Consider the following 17876-nt stretch of genomic DNA (forward strand, 5'->3'; position numbering starts at 1 on the left):
TCTTATTTTGGATCATATTTCAGTGGGCAGGGGAAAAGTAAAGATACAGTCACCATGGCCTAACAGAAGAACAACAGTCCTGCAACTTCACTATCAGTGGCCATTTCTCCAGGGTGAATCCTCTAGGTATTATCTGCAGAAGAATTTGCAGAAGAACTCTCATTCCACACAGTTTACTAATTTCAGCCCTTGCTTTAAACAACTAGGTGCTTGGAGGAACTGGAGGTTGTAATGGAATGAGGTACTACTTAAGTAAGCAAGCCTATTGAAAAGGGATATGAAGAGAACAGAAAAACAGTAAGATCCTACTGATTCACCCTTTTCCCACCCTTCACATTTTCTCAGTTTTTTCACAAGGGAAAATGCACACCTCTCTGGCACATGACTGTCACTTTATTCTGTAAATAGGACCAAGTTTTTTCATACTTCATTATATGTTTTTTCAGTAGCATAAGTGGTAACAAACAGTGCACGTTTACTCCAAAGATATTGAATACCTGGTTGTTTATGAAACATGTAAATTCAATAGTCCTTAATATGCTTGAAACTTACACAAAATGCTGAACTGGTCCATTCTTGGATGACCTTTGATCATGTATTTGTTACGTAATTTTTCAAGTGTGTATACAAACCTAAGTAAAATTTGTAATGATTTTCATTTTCTATATAAAAACACTTCTACAAGTGAATAAAATGAATAACATAGCATGGGACATTCAGATAGCACCATATGACAAAACTTCTGCTAATTACAGTAGAATAAATTTACTGAGGAGTCTCAGAAGGATCTGTACTACTTGAGGAAATGGGCTGAAAGATAAAGATGCAGTTTTCTGAATTAACTAAGCTGATAAAACAGCTTAATGGTGCCAAGAGTGTCTTACTGGGCTCCTTCGCACACACCTCCACCTCTCCACCCTGATAAGAAGCTGCCACCCTCACTTTGTGTCAACTCCAGCACACGTTGCTGCTATACTGTATGCTGCTGTGCCTGCCCCATCTCAAAAGTATATAATAGATGTAGCAAAGATAATCAGATTTAATGGAAGACATTTGGTATGAGGAATGACTGGTGAAACAGCCGGGAAAGGAGACAACTCACAGGGGTATGACAGATGTGCACAAAATCCTGAATAGTATAAAGACAAATAGGGAATGGATTATTCACCACTCTGTGTCAGGAAAGAGCTATATCACAACAGAGTGAGGGTCCTAGGAATGTATTTAAAAATAAAACCCCAAGAAAAAAATATGTTTTAAAACACTACACGTGAATTGTGAGACTTGCTACCATAAGAGATGATGAAGGTCAGGGGTATAAGCAGGCTTAAAAAGCAGTTTGATAAATTAATGGAGAAAAGGTCCAGCAAGGGTTACCTACCACAGCACTGTGGGTGCAGCAAAATCCCTCTATCACAGGCTGGTAGATGCTGAATATGTACACAGAAGAACTGTACTCGCTCTGTTCCTCTACTCTAAGCATCCCCTACTCATCACTCACGGTAGGAGCGAGGCTGGATGGACTTTTAACCTGACCCAGCCTGACTGTTCTCATGTGTTTAACCGGGCTGACATTGCCTGCAGTGTGTTGGAGTCCAGTCACGCAATCAGCCCTGACAGCAGTGCTGTGGAGGTGCTGCAGTGCCTGGGAAAAGGAATAGCTCTTCACAGCTTGCTTTTCATTCATGCCGGCAGAGCTCAAGCCCCAGTGACTGCTTCATATTGAATCGCCTGCACTAAAATAAAAAACACGAAGCAAATCACATAGGCAGTTAGGTTCTGACAGAAGCAATACAAAAGAAAAGGGGAAGGCTGGCTATGCATACATATATGTAAGAATAGGGTGGAGGCAATCCAGAAGATCTCAAATATGGAGTTAATACATTGTTATACATTATTATAAATAAAATGTAAATGACATGTTAAAAAATCAATAGAGCTTGCCAATTCAAGAATGGCATGACTAAAATGTATCTAATTATATAGTGGAAACCTGAATATCATTCATAAGGGGGAGAAAAACCACACACAAGTTCTAGGGCATTTGTGGCTGCCCTGCCTTTCACAGTGGGAGGGAGAAGCACCCACAGACCTGCCGCTGCTCCTGCAGTGCCTGGGGAGAAGCTGAGTCACCACCTTCCTACCTCACCCATACCCTGTCAGCTATTATCTTAATTAGCCCCCGTATTCATAAACACAAAGACAAGAGCCATGCTCTTATCAATTGATCCTTTGCACAAATAAAGTTATAGAAATTCCTTTTTCTATGAAGGGATTTGCTGGGCGATGCCATGGGTTTGTGCACAGAAATGCAAGGCATCTTGTTTGTGGATGGGATTAACAGCAGTACAAAGCATCTACGTGACAGGTTTTGATCAGTTCACATGTACCCGTGCAGCTTTGCCACCAGCTAAAGCCTCCCGCCTTAGGCTATTTGCTGCTTTTTATCCTTGTTTTAGCTACCATCTCTAACACATAAGAAACATGTCATGAGCCATGACAAGCAATTGAGATAAATGCCAACCCTTGTAAACCTTCAGAGGGGAAGCTGCATTTGTGTTAGGTTTCAGCACATTTGCAGAAGCTATCAGAAGCCAGCAAGGTATAAATAAACAAAACAATTTAATGCTGAGTGCCTGCAATTAAAGGAAAAGTTCCTTTCTGCTCCAGTTATTTGCTTCCCCAAGACCTTTCACCACACCACAGAAGACAGCATTAAATCTATTTATTTCTAAGGTTAGGAAAGAATTATTTCAATGCATTTTTATAAGCCACAGAGAAGTACACAAGCTCATTTCCCCCTCCTAGGTCACCTTTATCATGAGAGCTTTAGTCTAATGAAATACAAATGTGATTTCAAGTCAACAGTGTTACCGAGGTCCACCAACACTTCAGAATTACAGACACTTATTTTACCCTGGTTTAGTTTTATTTGCAAAGAAACTAAAAGTGCTGAGCTTCCTCTGCATGAAGGCTCTCAAATATGTCTCTGTCAGCATATGCCTTGTTATCAGAGTGGTATACTTGCAGTACGCATCTGGAATATGAAAACAGAGCTTTTTTCCCACAGCACAGAAGTCTTTAAATTTTCAGGTTCCTCATTTTTCTTTCAGCATCTGCCAGTTTTATGAATTTTTCCTATTCTTCTACACCACAGCAAAAACAGAAGAACAGCTCTTGGGGAAAGGCATTCTACCCCACACCCTGCTGGTGTTTTATTTTCTGGTAGCAGACATTCCCCATCAAGTCAGATCCTGTACTAGCAAGAATTTGATACTGTGCCCTATCCCACAGCAGGCTCAGGTCTCTACCTCCGTATTTGTCAGCAGATACAGTGTGGAAATCTCTGCCACAACCAGAACTGTAATAGTTGCAATTACTACCTGCCACATACATATACTAGGTAGCAAACCCACGCTTCATTTAAACAAAACCAAACTGTTTCATTCAGGTAACCAAAGGCAATACTTGCCCCCTGCCCTCCAAACCTTCCTACTCAGAACCTCTTCACCTCTTGCACAAGGAGCTGTGTATTATATGCTTGTGTAGTGCTTTCCATACAACTTAATATAGTGATTACTACAGCAGTTCTAGACAAACAATGCAAAAACTTAAATCAGCCAGTTTTTCTAGTACAATTAAATCACTGTGAAGGGTCTCCCTAAGAGCAGAGGTACATTCAGAAATAAAACTAATTCAGGAACATATTATATAGTCCTTGCATTAGGCAAAAATGCCTTCTTTTTTTTTATGGGGGGAGAGGGGCAACTGATCTCTAGGAAAGCTTTAAATTAATAAACCAATTACCCTCTGCAGCCAGGTTCCAGACAGCAGGTTTGGACCATGCCCATTGCCTGCCCTCCCCACTCACGAATCCCAGGGTGGATGAGCCAGGCTCCCACGCCATTCACACCAGCCTGGAAGCTACCCAGGGCAGCTGGCCCAAAAAGCCATGTTCCACTCTTTTCAAGCCAAAATAAACTCTTTGTCTGACTTTTGGTGGCTTATTTCCTGGAATTATATGGAATCTTGGAGAGGATTAGAGGAACAATATCTTTGAAAGATACTGTGGCTTACAGCTCCAGAAGTACTTTCTCTGAAGCGTGCTTCACTTCACCAGGCACAGACCAGAGCTTGATCACTCACAGTAACTGCAACACTGTGAATTTAACCACCAGCAATAAAATAAAGGAGCATAACCAACCACCCTAATTTACTCTGCACCTACTTTACTGAAGGCATTAACTTAAATTAGACCTTACAGTTATGCCTGATCATACTCCCATTTTATACAGGCATCCAAGATGGGGCATAAAGAAATGCAAATTTCAACAGCAAGCACACACTAGTTAAACTGACTAAAGAGTTATCTTTTGTTCAGATCTGAACAGATATTTTAAGTGTTTACATTAATGTATTAGGAAAGGCTGGACAGCACTGCAAAGCTCTATAAGGAGCTTTATTTTTTTAAGGCTGTAATTTTTAAGTGAAATATTTCTACCTGTTCATTAAGGATTGCAATTACAGTAAAAAGGAGACTCCAAGAGATATTCTCCTTTTGGATTTTCATCTCTTGCATCTCATTCCTAATGTAATGCCCACCCCATATTCTACTCTGACAACCATCCACCAAAAGGAAATAAGAGACTACTTCCAGCTAAAAATCACTCTTTTGGGGGAAAGACTTCTATTTATAGCTCATAGCCATAGAAATATTTGCTGACAAAACTGCTTAAAAACAGAGAGATTTATTATACCTCCATGAGCAGGGAGTAAACATACATAGCACCATGCTCAGCCTATTTAGTAGCAAAACAAAAAATTACCTTGAGCACTTCTTTAAAATAGCCTGTTTTCCTCTGCACTGAGCCAGAGCAGAAGCATTTCCATGTTCAGCCATTACAAGTCAGGTGGGACTGGGGTGATACCAGGTAAGGGCAAGCAGCTGAGGGGTGTTGACATCATAAACTACTATAGCATTTTCAGAAGTAAAGCTTGCCCATAGAAGAAATTCAGGTCTGAATTCACACTCACATTTGTACTCGCTTTCCACAGATTTACATTTATAGATGAGTGTGGGTATAACTTATGGGTACTTCTATTTCCAGAAAAAAAACAGCATCAAACTATGTCTAGAATGGTTTTTTATAATACTTACATTTTCACAAGAAAATATTTGCAGCTACACCAGCCACATCATCTTGGTGCCTCCAGTTTGCAATAACATGATGTGTGTTGCGTGTGTGTGTAGTAAATTTTGTGCTGTACTTGTCACAGACAGACCGATAGAGATGCAGTACAACGAACAAGCCAGAAAATAGCTCAAGCACAAGATTTGTGACTTTGATTTCTAGAAAAATCACTGATAATCACAAGAGATGCTCCGTGAAAATGCACTCAAATTGCACTTAATGGCTTTGGGAACACGCTAATAATTTAAGGTCACTCCACCTCTGTTTTGCTTTAGAAATACATTCAGCCTGGTGCAGAAGACACTGCACAAAGACACCAGAGAGTTAACCTGTAAAGAGTCAGGTCTGGCCAAGCAGGTTCTTTTGGTTCCTGTGCAGTGCCTGGAAAACACAAATTGGCTTCCTTGCCTCCTTCCTTGCCCTCAGCAGTGCAGACTCTACCTGCTGAAGTGCCTGTGCTACCACACCCTGATGGAGCTGAGATGGCTACATATTTCAGTGCCTTTGCACTGTGGCACCAGCATTTCTTGGGAGTCCTTTTACTGGCAGAGACTTCCAGTTATCCAATTGCCTTTTCCCTTCTCCTGCCCTGATCAGAGACTTGTCTCTCCAGCCATACAGATGAAAAGGCAGGAAAAAACACCTTCGTGCATGAAGCTGTCCTTTTGCTTTAGCAGTAAGAAAAACACCTGGCTGGGCTGGTAAAAAGCAGAAAAGATGATGGCATGAAATACTGGATGATAAAAAAAAGGAAAATGACCAACGTATTTGTCCTAAATTTAAGTCAAATAAAGACATCAGCTTTTTTTATAAAGAGCAAGCCTAGAGAAAATAGTGATTTTGGCCAGAAAGAGACCCAAGTTGAACCGTAACACTGATTTTATTTGCTAAGTTGTTAGACATAATGAGCTAGATGGAGAGAAGCTTAGCTGTAATTGCATTGTGCTGTATACACAGATTCTCCATCAGTATCTTTTCTTCCCCTTATTAAAAAGACAGCAGTGACAATTCAGATACTTCAAGAAATGACAAAAGGGAACAGCATTACAAAAACCCCTCTGAAGTTCAGCCTGACTCACCTGACTTCCTTGCTTTCAAGGCAATGACAGCAGCCAGTTCTCTCTGTACCTAAAATATCAGGAAAAGAAAAGGATGGTTATAGTTCCTGGCACAGTCAAATAAAACAAAATGCAATACTGGTAAGATAAGAGCTATCAATGTTTTGCAACAATCAACTGCATGTGGAATTATGCCTGGTTTTGAAACGACAGTCAGTTTTCCTAGCAAATCTATCTCCTTTCCAGCTGGGAATTCTGTGACTTTAATTTCATGTAAATACCCCACATTCCTTAGGGAGTGGGCAATTCGGTAGCCTGACCTGTAATTTATTTGCACAGCATATCTCTTTCACAAGTACACACTTAAATCTTCTCCCTTCCCTTGTTACATATTTGTTTTGCCTCTGATGAGCACACTGTAATGCTGGATTTATTGTGTGACTCCAGAATAAGAGAGTCCTTCATGCTGAGGTTTGACAGAGGTTCCTTCTGTATATAATTGACCTTCACTTTTTGGATCTCCCAGGAGGAAACAACCTCTCCTAGTAGTATGGCTGAGAATTGCTGGACAAAAATTTCACTTGAGAAGAAAATTCAGAAGTCAGGGCTATTTTCAGTTTTACAGGGTCTCTCACTAGCCTGTGGTAAAACAGCCCTGCCACTCTTCATATTTTCTGTATAGACCAGCTATTTTCTCTTTAGCCAGCTCAACTCAACAACCACTTCTCTCCATAGGTCTATTTCTTTTTATATAATTTCTTTTTACATAATTTCTATATATATTATTCTTATGCTTTCTGCTTCTTCACTGCCATCATCTGTCCCACTGTAGCTGCTTGCACTTGGCCTAGAGCACCAAATGCTCTCTCATACACCTTACAATTTCCCCAATTTTCCCAAGATAGGCTGTCTTCAGTATTAAAAAATATATATGGCACATTCCAACTTTTTCTAGGGATTGTCCCACCTCTCTGCACAAAGCCTCCAGCAGTGCATGCTAGCCATCTTGTCTAACAGACCTAGGCAAGGCTCAAGGCTGTTCTGCAGTGGGAGGTTTCACATGCAGTTTCTGAGAGACATGAAATTTCAGACATCATTCTCAAGATATGTAGCTCAGTCATAAGGCACAAAGCTCATAAAGGATTCCCAAAGTAATACAATTGCTAACAAATCTCTCATGACTCTGAAGAGAAGTTTGAAAATGTGAAAGAAGAATAGTTAGCATTATATTGGTCTGAGCAGAAAGACAAAATCTCTCAGGGCATCTCAGTACAATGGTGACTGCAGATCCTCAGGAGCCATGCAGCAGTACACTCTGCATGTGGAAGAAGCCAGTCACAACAGAGGCCACGTCCTTCCTCTGCTTGCATCCTTCTTTCCTTTGTGGCAAAGGACCAAAAAGATTTTTTTGCTGTCCTTGCAAGGGAAAAGGATCTTTTCTATTCCTTGATGCTGCCCTGCTGAGAGGGACAGAGTTCTCTGCCACTCCAAGCAGGAAAATATGAAGGCAGTGCCATGGTTTTCTTAAATGTCATCCTGTTTCCAGCACAATTGTGCAAGCTGGCAGTATTACCTTCCCTTCCTTCCTTCCTGTACACTCATTCCCATGTCTGGAGAAATATTAATCATAGGTAATGTAAGCATAAACTTCAAGTAAAATGGGAGAGAACAGAAAAACAACTCATGTGCTTCTTTGCAGCAATTGCTATACACAAGTATTATAATAATACATACAAGCTATCTAATAAAGAACAGGATTTTCAATAAAAGTCCAATTTGTTTCTGAACAACACCATGACTTTTCATGGCTACACTTCTCAGACCCTCTCCCTTCATTAAACTCAGAAGGTACCCATGTCAATGGCTCAATTCTGGTCTATTGGCAGAGGTTACTGACAGTAAGAAGCATTTCACTGATGTCTCATCTTTATCTCCTAGCATTTAATAAATGCACTATCCTAAGTTTATGCTTAAGAGACACTACAACCTGAAACAATTGCAAATGTATCTCTTAACCCAATCAAATATTCCAGAAATGCAAACCTCTCCATGGCTGCAAAGAAAAACCCATTTTTTCAGAACAAAAAGGCAGCATTGTGGCATCCTGCAGTTGTATTTCCAATATTACTTTTGTTTATAAGGTGGCACCTTTTAGGTTTGAAAGATAGTGCTAAAATCGCAGGTAATTAAAAGGCTGGGCTTCTATATTTTGTCTATGTCAAGCTAAAAATCTCATAGTTTGCTGCTGGCCAGGAATGCAGCTGCTCTTTTACTTAACCTGAGCAAAACCCTTTAGATAAAGCAGGAGGAAAATATGTTTCTCTGGTGTTAACAGTAGGAAAAATTTCCTTCATCAAAGGGTTCCATCAGGACAATCTGAGTTCCCTCTCATAGGATTCATTCCAATCACAAGGAACTGGTACAGCTGAGCAGTACTGGATCCGAGTGGTGCCCCTAGATTTCATAATCTATATGCTTTTGTCTATTTTAGCATAAATGCACTTGACATCCCTGCTGGACATGCAATTCCTCTGCATCATTACCCCAATGGAAATCCATGTATAACACTCACTCCTCTGCACACATGCCACCCATTATCATGCTTCTTCCTAACAGGATTTCAGTCACTGCCTGTTTGACAAAATCGATAGTCGCACATCACATTGAAGATAATAATGTAGACACAAAATAAAATATACAAACAAGGACTATGCCTACCATATTGACATATTAAATTTTAAAATATGTTTTATACATACAGCTTATTGCTACAAAGCTAACACTATCTAAACAGTATCCCATTTGAGTAACATTGCAGATGTCAAAACTGATTCAGTTTAAAGGCCAGTTCACCACACAATATTTACAGAAATATTATGAAAGTCTTAAAGAGAACATTTTGAGTGAGGAGTTGGCATGTTACCACATCTCAATCAAGTTTTCTTTCTGCAATATAGAAGAGTATGCATAGAAAGTGATGCTTGGGTATACTTCTGCTTGATTAAGTAAAAATGGCTCATTTATATGTGAATTTTGTCTTCAAATAATAGAGAATTTTAATAAGCAAATGACAACTACTGCTCTTATTGCAAATCTTATCATTTTGTCATAGTGGGCATGACTGGGCATCTAGCAGACAGTGCATACCATCTTTTTTCCTTTTTTTTTTTTCTGCCCATAGTAGTTTTGTGTGAGACAGTAGTCTAGATACTATTGTGCCAAGCAGGACTTCAAATCTACAGACAAGGTGCCAATCCTTACAGAAACTCAAAATTAAAATCCTGCAACAGAAGGCTCTAAACAGCAGGGTTTTGAAAAACAGTGAACTGGTTCACATTTTTGCATCTCAAGTTATGATAGTTTGATGGGCTCTAAATAAAAGTAATATTGGCTGATGCCAAAAAGTACCAGAAAACTATTTTCCAGACACACTTCATTAACATCCTGATATCATCTGTTCCATTACAAGGTAAGGTAAAAGGCTTTGCAGTGGAAACACTCATAGCTATCCCACCGTGTTCTGCTTGTAGCACACAAAACACTGAATATGAGGCTGTTCTTTGGGACATGACATGGGATGCATGACAGCTCTGGAACGCTTTTTTTAAACCCATGAGTAATCATTGCATTCTTTTAAAAATTCATGACCAAAAAAGATTATCTGATGCAAATGTATTTCTAGCAGCATTTTGCACTGCTTGCAAATTTTGCACTGCTTGCCTTTAGAATTGAAGTTTGATGGTTTTGTTGGTGCCTCATGTAATGGAGCATATGATATAAGCACATAATTTGATAGATTAAAAGAGGGATTTATATTTTAGGCACACAGATTCCTCCAATTTTGCTTGGGTTGCATCATCACAATCGGTGTACGTTTGAAAATTTGGAATGGAATCCCCTGAAAAAAAGCTGATGCAGAAATTTTCTTCTGACCTCATAAAAATGTTTTGTTCCATGAAAAGCAAAAACTAAAGTAGAAGAGACAGCAGTGGGATTTTCATCTCCAATTAAAAAGTCAACTCTAATCTTTGACTGCTTGACTGCTGGGCTAGTAGTAGGGATGATTTTGTGGGTTTTTCCACACTTCTGAAATTCTGGTGTGAAGAGTATCATGAGAAGGATTTTCAATTATGAATTCTTCAAAGAAGAATGGTTTAATTTTGTACAAAATACATAAACATTCAGTGAGCCGAAAAGCCAAAAGTGTGAACACATTTCCAGTAATACTTAATAACTTCACTTACAGTTTCCAGCTCCTGCTTACAAAAAAAAGAGAACCAAGACACTGGACAGTCTGTTGAATAGTGTGAGCTGAGGTTTCAAATTCTTCTGGGACTTAAAACGACTTCCCAGACAGTTGCAGAGAGTCTTTTAGGTCCCAATCTAATGTATGGAGGAAAAGCAATATTCTGGAGGAATAAACAGGAAAAGTTCATTTACAGATGCCAAAATTTGGAGGATGCTGCTCTGGTCTTGTGCCTTTTTCCCAGGGGTAGACTAGAAAATCATTACAGAGCGACTAAAATGTTCTGTGGAAAATCAGAAAATGCAGGAGAAAAGATCAGATTCTTGACATCACCATGGCAATAGATGGGTCTCAGGCCATCTGGAGGTGGAACTGCCTAATTTTTCTTTAGCTAGTTAGCTACAGTAATAAAATGGTTCATTTAAGAAAACCCTGTCCAGGTGCCCTACTGCTGGAGTGACTCAGGATGTAGTTCACAGGTTTGACCTCACAGATGTGAAACACTCTGAGCTCACTGTCAATGAGGTGTTTAAGGACATGCATGTTACCCAAGTGCAGCCAGCTAGATCCAGTTCTCAAACTCAAAGGCACTTTGTTTTGTTGAGCGTGTCCCTTTTTTTTTAACTGACAAAACTCCCATTATTCTATTTTTGATAGGCAAAGCTTTTGAAGAATACTGGCAATGTTTTATAGAGTTGGTGTTTTGCAAGTGTTTTAAAAAAATATAACTTTGCAGAAAGTCTTTCACGATTTTCTATTTTTGCTCTGCAGGGTAAGAAAAATGGAGGATATTGAGGTTCTGAGTTCACCTTTCATTTTCAGTTAAGAAAAAGAGCAGAGAAAACAAGGAATTTGAATATTGAGACAATAAAAAAAGATATTTAAAACACAGCATTTGCTTATGTCATACATTTTAAAATATTCTTGAATAAAGTTGAACATACAGAATCACTAGCTTTCCAAACACATTATTAAATATCTTTTGTAAAGACATTTGTCTTTACAAAAGACAGCAAAAATTCTCCTTTCCTTCCATTTTCCAACAACTTCAAGATAGCACTTTCCTTATTTTTCTTAAAATACCTCTTATCCTTATGCTTTTTTCATAAAAGGTTTATCTTGCTTGCTTCATTTTTGTCTCTTTAGTTTCTCACATGCCAAAAACAGAACTAACACCAATTCCATGTTTTGATGATACCATAACTTAGGTGCAGTGTTCACAAAACTGCACAATCCCAGAGTGGTGGAGGTAGGACAGCACCTCTGGAGATCATCTGATCCAAACCTCTGCTGAAAATCATGGCCAGCTAGAGCCTGTCCATCAGGTATTTGTACACATCAATAAGGCCCTCCCATAGCATTCTGTTCTCCAAGCCCCACTCCCACTTCTGTCAGACTCTCCTTGTAAGTCAAGTTCTCTATTCCCCAACCATCTCCGCGGTCTTTCACATACACTCCAGGACATCCATATCTCTTGTACTGAGAGCTCAGAACTGGACCCAAGACTCCACACCTTGTCACCTGCCTTAGCCTAAGGACAATGCTCTTTCTAATGCAACTCAGGAAGCATTTGCTTTCTCTACCGCAAGGGCATGTTTCTGGTTCAACCTGCTGTCTACCAGAACCGCCAGGTCCTTTCCTGCAAAGCTGCTTTTCAGTCAACCCCCAGTCCGCATAGAATCATGAGGTTATTTCTCCCAGATGCAGGATATTGCATTGCCCTTTGCTGACTTTCCTGAGATTCTGTTGGCCCATCTCTCCAGACTGTCAAAGTCCCTCTAAGTGGCAGCACAACCATAGAATCATAGAATTATTTTGGTTGGAAAAGACCTGTAAGATCATCAAGTACATCAAGTTAACCCAGCACTGCCAAGTCCACATTCAACCATGTCCCCAGGTGCCACAGCCACTCATCTTTGAAATACCTCCAGGGATGGTGACCAACCATTCCTCACAGTGTTGCATTGTTAATTTTCTGAGGGTGCACTCTGTGCTATCACACAGATTACATTAAATTGAGTCAGTCTAGCTTAACTTTCTGAAGTCCTGTCTATCTTCTTCTACTTAGAACAGTGATCTCACAATATAAACAAGATGCACCACACTCTAGCAGAGACAGAAAAAGCTATTGTTTATTATGGTGAAGTTTACTGAGGCTAAACATAGTTGGGAAGCTCAGGTTTCCCAGGTGGGTCTCCTCAGAAGTTTATGTTAACCTACACAAGGGCTGCTGAAAACTTTTATCTCCCTTTGTCTCCCACTGATGTAGACTTGTCCAAGAGGGTCTGAGAGTAAAGCACATCACACAAAAGTCACCTTGGTCCTCCAAGTTGGTATCTTCTGGGCCAAGAATAGCATATATTACAAGAGAAGGCTGCTGCAGTCCTTGCTTGGGTTGATTTTGATAGCTTTGGAATTGTACACTAAGACCTCAGTAAAGCTCTCCCCTTGCAGAGACTAAAAAAAACAGTCTTCATGTACAAACATCTGTTCACTTAGACAAAGTCTTTAATTTGAAAGGATCCAAAACATGACAATATTTCAAACATGATCAGTTCAAACTTTGATGCAATGACCTTACCGCAGAAGTGAGACGAGCAAGAATTTCAGCATTGGTTTCTGCTGTATCTTCTATTTTTTGATCAGGCCTTAAAAAATAAAAATAAGATTTTATTATTTCTTTCATTCTGTTTCAACATCTTTTGATTCCTGGAAAGTAAGGAACTGTGTAGCCACAGGCAGTAATGTAAAAGGGCCTTTGAGATTCCACATCAAAATGAGGACTGCAGCATGACAATAATTAATCATGTCAGTAATGACAGAGTACACCCTTTGTCCCTTGCTGTCAAGAACTCTTTTGATCCGACCAACGTGAAGCAGTGCGAGAATTCCTCAGCTATAAAAATATGATGAAGAATGCAGAATGCAGGACCTTTTAGAGCAGAGTTGCTTTATTTGATGGCATCTTTTGCTTGGCTAAAAACTTACTCTATGAATGGAGCAAAGAGTTTTATATCTGCCCACCACCCAGCTTTGCTAAGGTGTGGAGCAGCACCTATGGAATACAACTTCATGTAGATGAAAACAGACAACATCAAAATAATTTTGTGACAAGTGAAATTTGATATTCAGAAAAAATAAGTAAAAGTGAAAATAATACATTTAAGAAGCCATTAATAACCAAACCAAAGTGACAGCTGAGAACAATATTAGGTTGTCTTGACAGTGACTTGCCAGAAAGAGACTTAATGCATCTTTTCAAAAGTGAGGCAGTAAAGGTACAACCCTCCTAGAAACCATCTGGCCCACGTGGAAATAGCCACACAAAAGTGGACAGTACAGGATAAGACTGTGTTTTTCTTTAAAACAGTCTAATTCTCATCAATAAAACATCTGTAAGCCTTTCAGAAGATTTTGGAGAGTCAGAAGCATTACACCAATTTTATAGGGATATAACTACAGGAAGAAACAAAAGAAAATGCCCTTGAGATCTTTAGTTTTCATGGTATTCAAGAAGCATGCCAGCAACTGCAGCTGCTGAAATAAACATAAATCCCAGGTATTAGCAGAAGCTTCTGTCTTTGACTAAATTATTTAATTGCTTATATGCCTTGATGTCCTAGGGGAGAGAGCTGGCAAGACATCTGGAATATGCAGCTGGTATATCGAGGTTTTTACAACCCATGTCCAAAAATTTCATTCCCTGATTAAAAAATTAAGGTCAGAAAGCACAGAATGACACATGCATTCATTTTGGGGCAAGTAAATTCAGATCAAAATGGTAATTCAGATTAAAATCACAGTTATTTTCACAACTGCCTTTTCTATTCAAAGGAAATGTGATTTAACATTTTAAATGTTATAAAGAGCCCAAAAGAAATAAATGAATGCATTTTCATTTACAAAGACTGATTTATTCAGATTTTCTCTTTATACTTTGGAATGAGATTAAAATAACTGAACTTTTTAGATGTTTCTCTACACATCTGTTCTCTTCTGATCTCTCAGAACCAGGCCAGGACCTGCTTCTTCTAAATTGGAGGCAGAAGATGTGATCAGCAGACACAGCCACAATGCATCTATAAACCTAGCATAGCACATAACATAGCTAGTTCCTTCCTGGGCCTTTATCACTTCATTTTCTATTTAAAAATACTCCCAGTATTTATCTGCATATGATCATCAAGTATTTCTGAAACAATGAATACACTAAAAATTAAAGTCAGCTCTTCAGAATCAGAGAGGAAGGGTATATTATGACACCCAGGTCAATGGACAACAGCAACAGTTACAGCCTAATTTTTTCAAAAGTGGACAGCAGGGACCTAGTGATTTTGGTACTAAACAGGAACTACAAAGCCCAGGCAAATTAGTGCTTATACAATTGAGAGATCTGTGGTTCAGTCTGCTAAGCAGAGTGAGATGCAGGGATGCTTGTTCTAGATCTGCAAGCAGGCAAGTCAGTTTCCATATAATACCTGAGAGCTGTTTGTGTTCAGCAAAAGCTTTCCATAAGGCACTAACTAAATCAATATGCCATCCTGGCTGCTTGCATGAAAACCAAATTATTTCTAAGAACAGTTACTTTTCTGATATCAATAAAATACAATTGTTTCAGGACAGGAGACAGAGAACATAGTCCAACACTCCTGAAAATAAAAAGCAATGTAAAGACTAAGAAAACAAACTCTGCTAACATAGCTTCCAATAATTTTTAAAAGTATTATGTGATAAATTTCAACAGTCTCAGCTACCAAGTGCATTCTTGAAAAGTTCCCTGAGTCTACCAGTGGTTCTGGGAATCGTTATTAACACTCCCTTTTACAAAGAAGGAAATAGAAGCACACAAGGATTAAACACCTGATACAACACCATTGCAGTAACTGGAAAAGAATTCAGGAGGCATTAAATAAGAGCCTAAGTGATTGCTCAGGGTTGTAAGGGAGCCCATGGCACAGCTTTCAACTCAGATTTTTTGTTCCCAGGGTACTGCAATGTTCACTTGTTTTCTGCTCAAGTAGAATGGCAGTGATTAACACGGGGTGTTTAACGACCCCAAGAAGCCTCTTCATTTGTCCCATCTAATTTGACAGCATTTACAGGGTCTGAATCCCGTGGAATACACACAACATTAGCCTTCAGATTAGCATGAACTGCTGAAAATCTGCTGTGCCCTGACTTGTTTTCCACGGTGAATCCCACCAATGTTATGTTGAATGTAAGGAATTTCCACCAAGGCCAACAGGGAGCTTTTTTTCAGGAATCATAAGCACATCTCAGACTTCAAAACAGTATTTTCATTATAGAGTTTTCTATTGTAATTTAGTAACACTGCTAAAACTGCCCAGAAACAAAAACACATCCATCAAAAATGTGTACAGCAAGTCAAATCTGAGCTATGTTTATTTAACAGGGTTTCCAGAATAGCTGCTGAAGGAAGTCCCCAGAGCTGCCAGTGCCTACTCAGGTCTACAGACTCCTTCTGTTCTGAGAGCAGAACCATGGTACTCCAGAGACCCACTGATGCAGCCCAGGCAAGCACAAGGCTGCTGCCCACAGCTGCAGAGGAGACAGAGGTCATCTGGCCTCTGGGACCACCAGGAGACATCCAATGCTCCCTTCTGGTGCACAAGCAGGCAGCTGCTTCTGATCTCATCAAAAGCAGGGAATTTCATTAATGAAGTAAGAATTTCTCTATCCCTATGTACATATAGAGTTAATGCAATCAATATAGATTGTGGGAAAAGCTAAGACAGAAAAATGAGTACAAAAATATTAAACTATTAAAAAATCCTGTGCTTCTAATGGTATGCAAACCAGCTTATATATTCAAGAAAAGGCAAACACTGCTGGGAAAGGTTTTTAGAATTGCTCTCTTTCCTCATGAAAAGGAGTACATGGCTTTATTTAACCAGGTCAGACAACTTTAACAAACATCTCATCACACCTATTCCCTTTCTGACTGTGTTTTAGTATTTTATTATTTGCATCAAGCATGAAGAATTTTGAACCTAGAAAAGTCTCCTTCTGCTTTAATATCACATTCCCTCGAGGGTGTACCATTATTTAAAATTCAATTCTTACAATATATACTTTTTCAAAAAGCACCCTCACAATCTGACAGGTAAAAGCTCCAGAAAACAATTTTTCAGTGACAATATTCCCAAAAGGAATCCAGCTTCAACTCAAATTTGAATAATGTGAGCAGGAAGGAGCTGGAAATGTACATTAATGAATAATTGTTCAATTCATGTGACAGGGATCATCTTGCACTGGAAATGACAGTTGTACTGAAACGATAAAACTGCAAAGCAGACTGTAAACTTGAACCTAAAAAGCCTTCAATCCATTTTCCTACCCAGCATCCTTCACGTAAGACATCAATATGACCTATCTGTTCTGTCCTTTTGATTCAAATCCTTTGAACGAGGAGACACAAACCATGAAAAGTGGTTTGAGTTACAGTGATGAGAAAAATCCCAATTCCCACTAAAATCAAGATCAAAATGCCCTGATATTTAAGGGACAGACAAACTGTTTAGCACCAGAGTTGGCTGGAAGACAAGAATTTCTATTTGCAAAAACAGTCAAAGGTTTTGTCCCATGTGAGTCATCTGCTTAGAAGATCATATTCAGTCCTGCTGCTCTAGCCAGCCTGGGGTTCTTGCCACTTGCCTACACTCACTGCAGCTGATCAAATAAATGCATTTTGAAGGGAAGCTCCACTCCAGAACTGCCAATATTTGATTGGTGAGGGGAATCAGCAGTAGGGAAGGGAATCAAGTTTCTGCCCTGAACTAAGTAGAGGAATTACTGAGTTTTTTCCCTACCAGCTCAACATGTCTGAATTTAAGAATCTGAGCTTGAGACAGCCTACAGGATCTTTGGACTTTGTGCTTCTTTGAAATATTTCTACTGACATTCATCTTTGAAAATGACCATTTTTAAAAGCTAATATGTAAAGAAGGAAAGTATTCATAGAATAAAGTTTTGTCTTTGGTTTCAAAGAGAATAAATTCTAGTACTGCCAGAGTAATAGTTCCCCAAAGTATTGGGTTTGGGGACCATCATGCTAGGAACAATGAAAGAATTTAACTCAACTTGTCTGTTCAGGCCAGCTCCCGCAGATTTACTAAAGCACAAATGGTCATGAGCCTCCAGAGATTTCACTAACACCTTTTTCCTCTATTTTGGCCTCTCACTGCAGAACAAATAACTATGTTTTCCTTCTAGCCACTCTAAACAGGCAAACTTGGAGTGCAGACACATGAGCACAGAGAGTATGATAACATTCAATAGTCAGGTGAAAGGAGAGACATACTGTAAGCAAAACTCTTAAAAGGCATATTCTGCAGAAAAGAATAATAATGTGAGTTTACA

At 39.2% G+C, this 17876-nt stretch overlaps 1 protein-coding gene across 1 annotated transcript in view; it reads right to left on the reverse strand.

The window, feature by feature from the left end:
- RAPGEF5 (Rap guanine nucleotide exchange factor 5) overlaps positions 1-17876 on the reverse strand; it is a 154925-nt gene that overhangs the window by 104475 nt on the left and 32574 nt on the right. The window contains exons 6-7 of the mRNA XM_054273587.1: positions 13078-13144; positions 6272-6320 (exon numbers count right to left, since the gene is read on the reverse strand). Coding sequence (XP_054129562.1) covers positions 6272-6320; positions 13078-13144 — 116 coding nt within the window. The remainder of the gene's footprint in view (positions 1-6271; positions 6321-13077; positions 13145-17876) is intronic.

This window comes from Melozone crissalis, unplaced genomic scaffold (genome assembly GCF_028551555.1).
Source record: "Melozone crissalis strain CALT ecotype California unplaced genomic scaffold, PUWL_Pcris_2 ptg000016l_1, whole genome shotgun sequence".
NCBI classification, from domain to species: domain Eukaryota; kingdom Metazoa; phylum Chordata; class Aves; order Passeriformes; family Passerellidae; genus Melozone; species Melozone crissalis.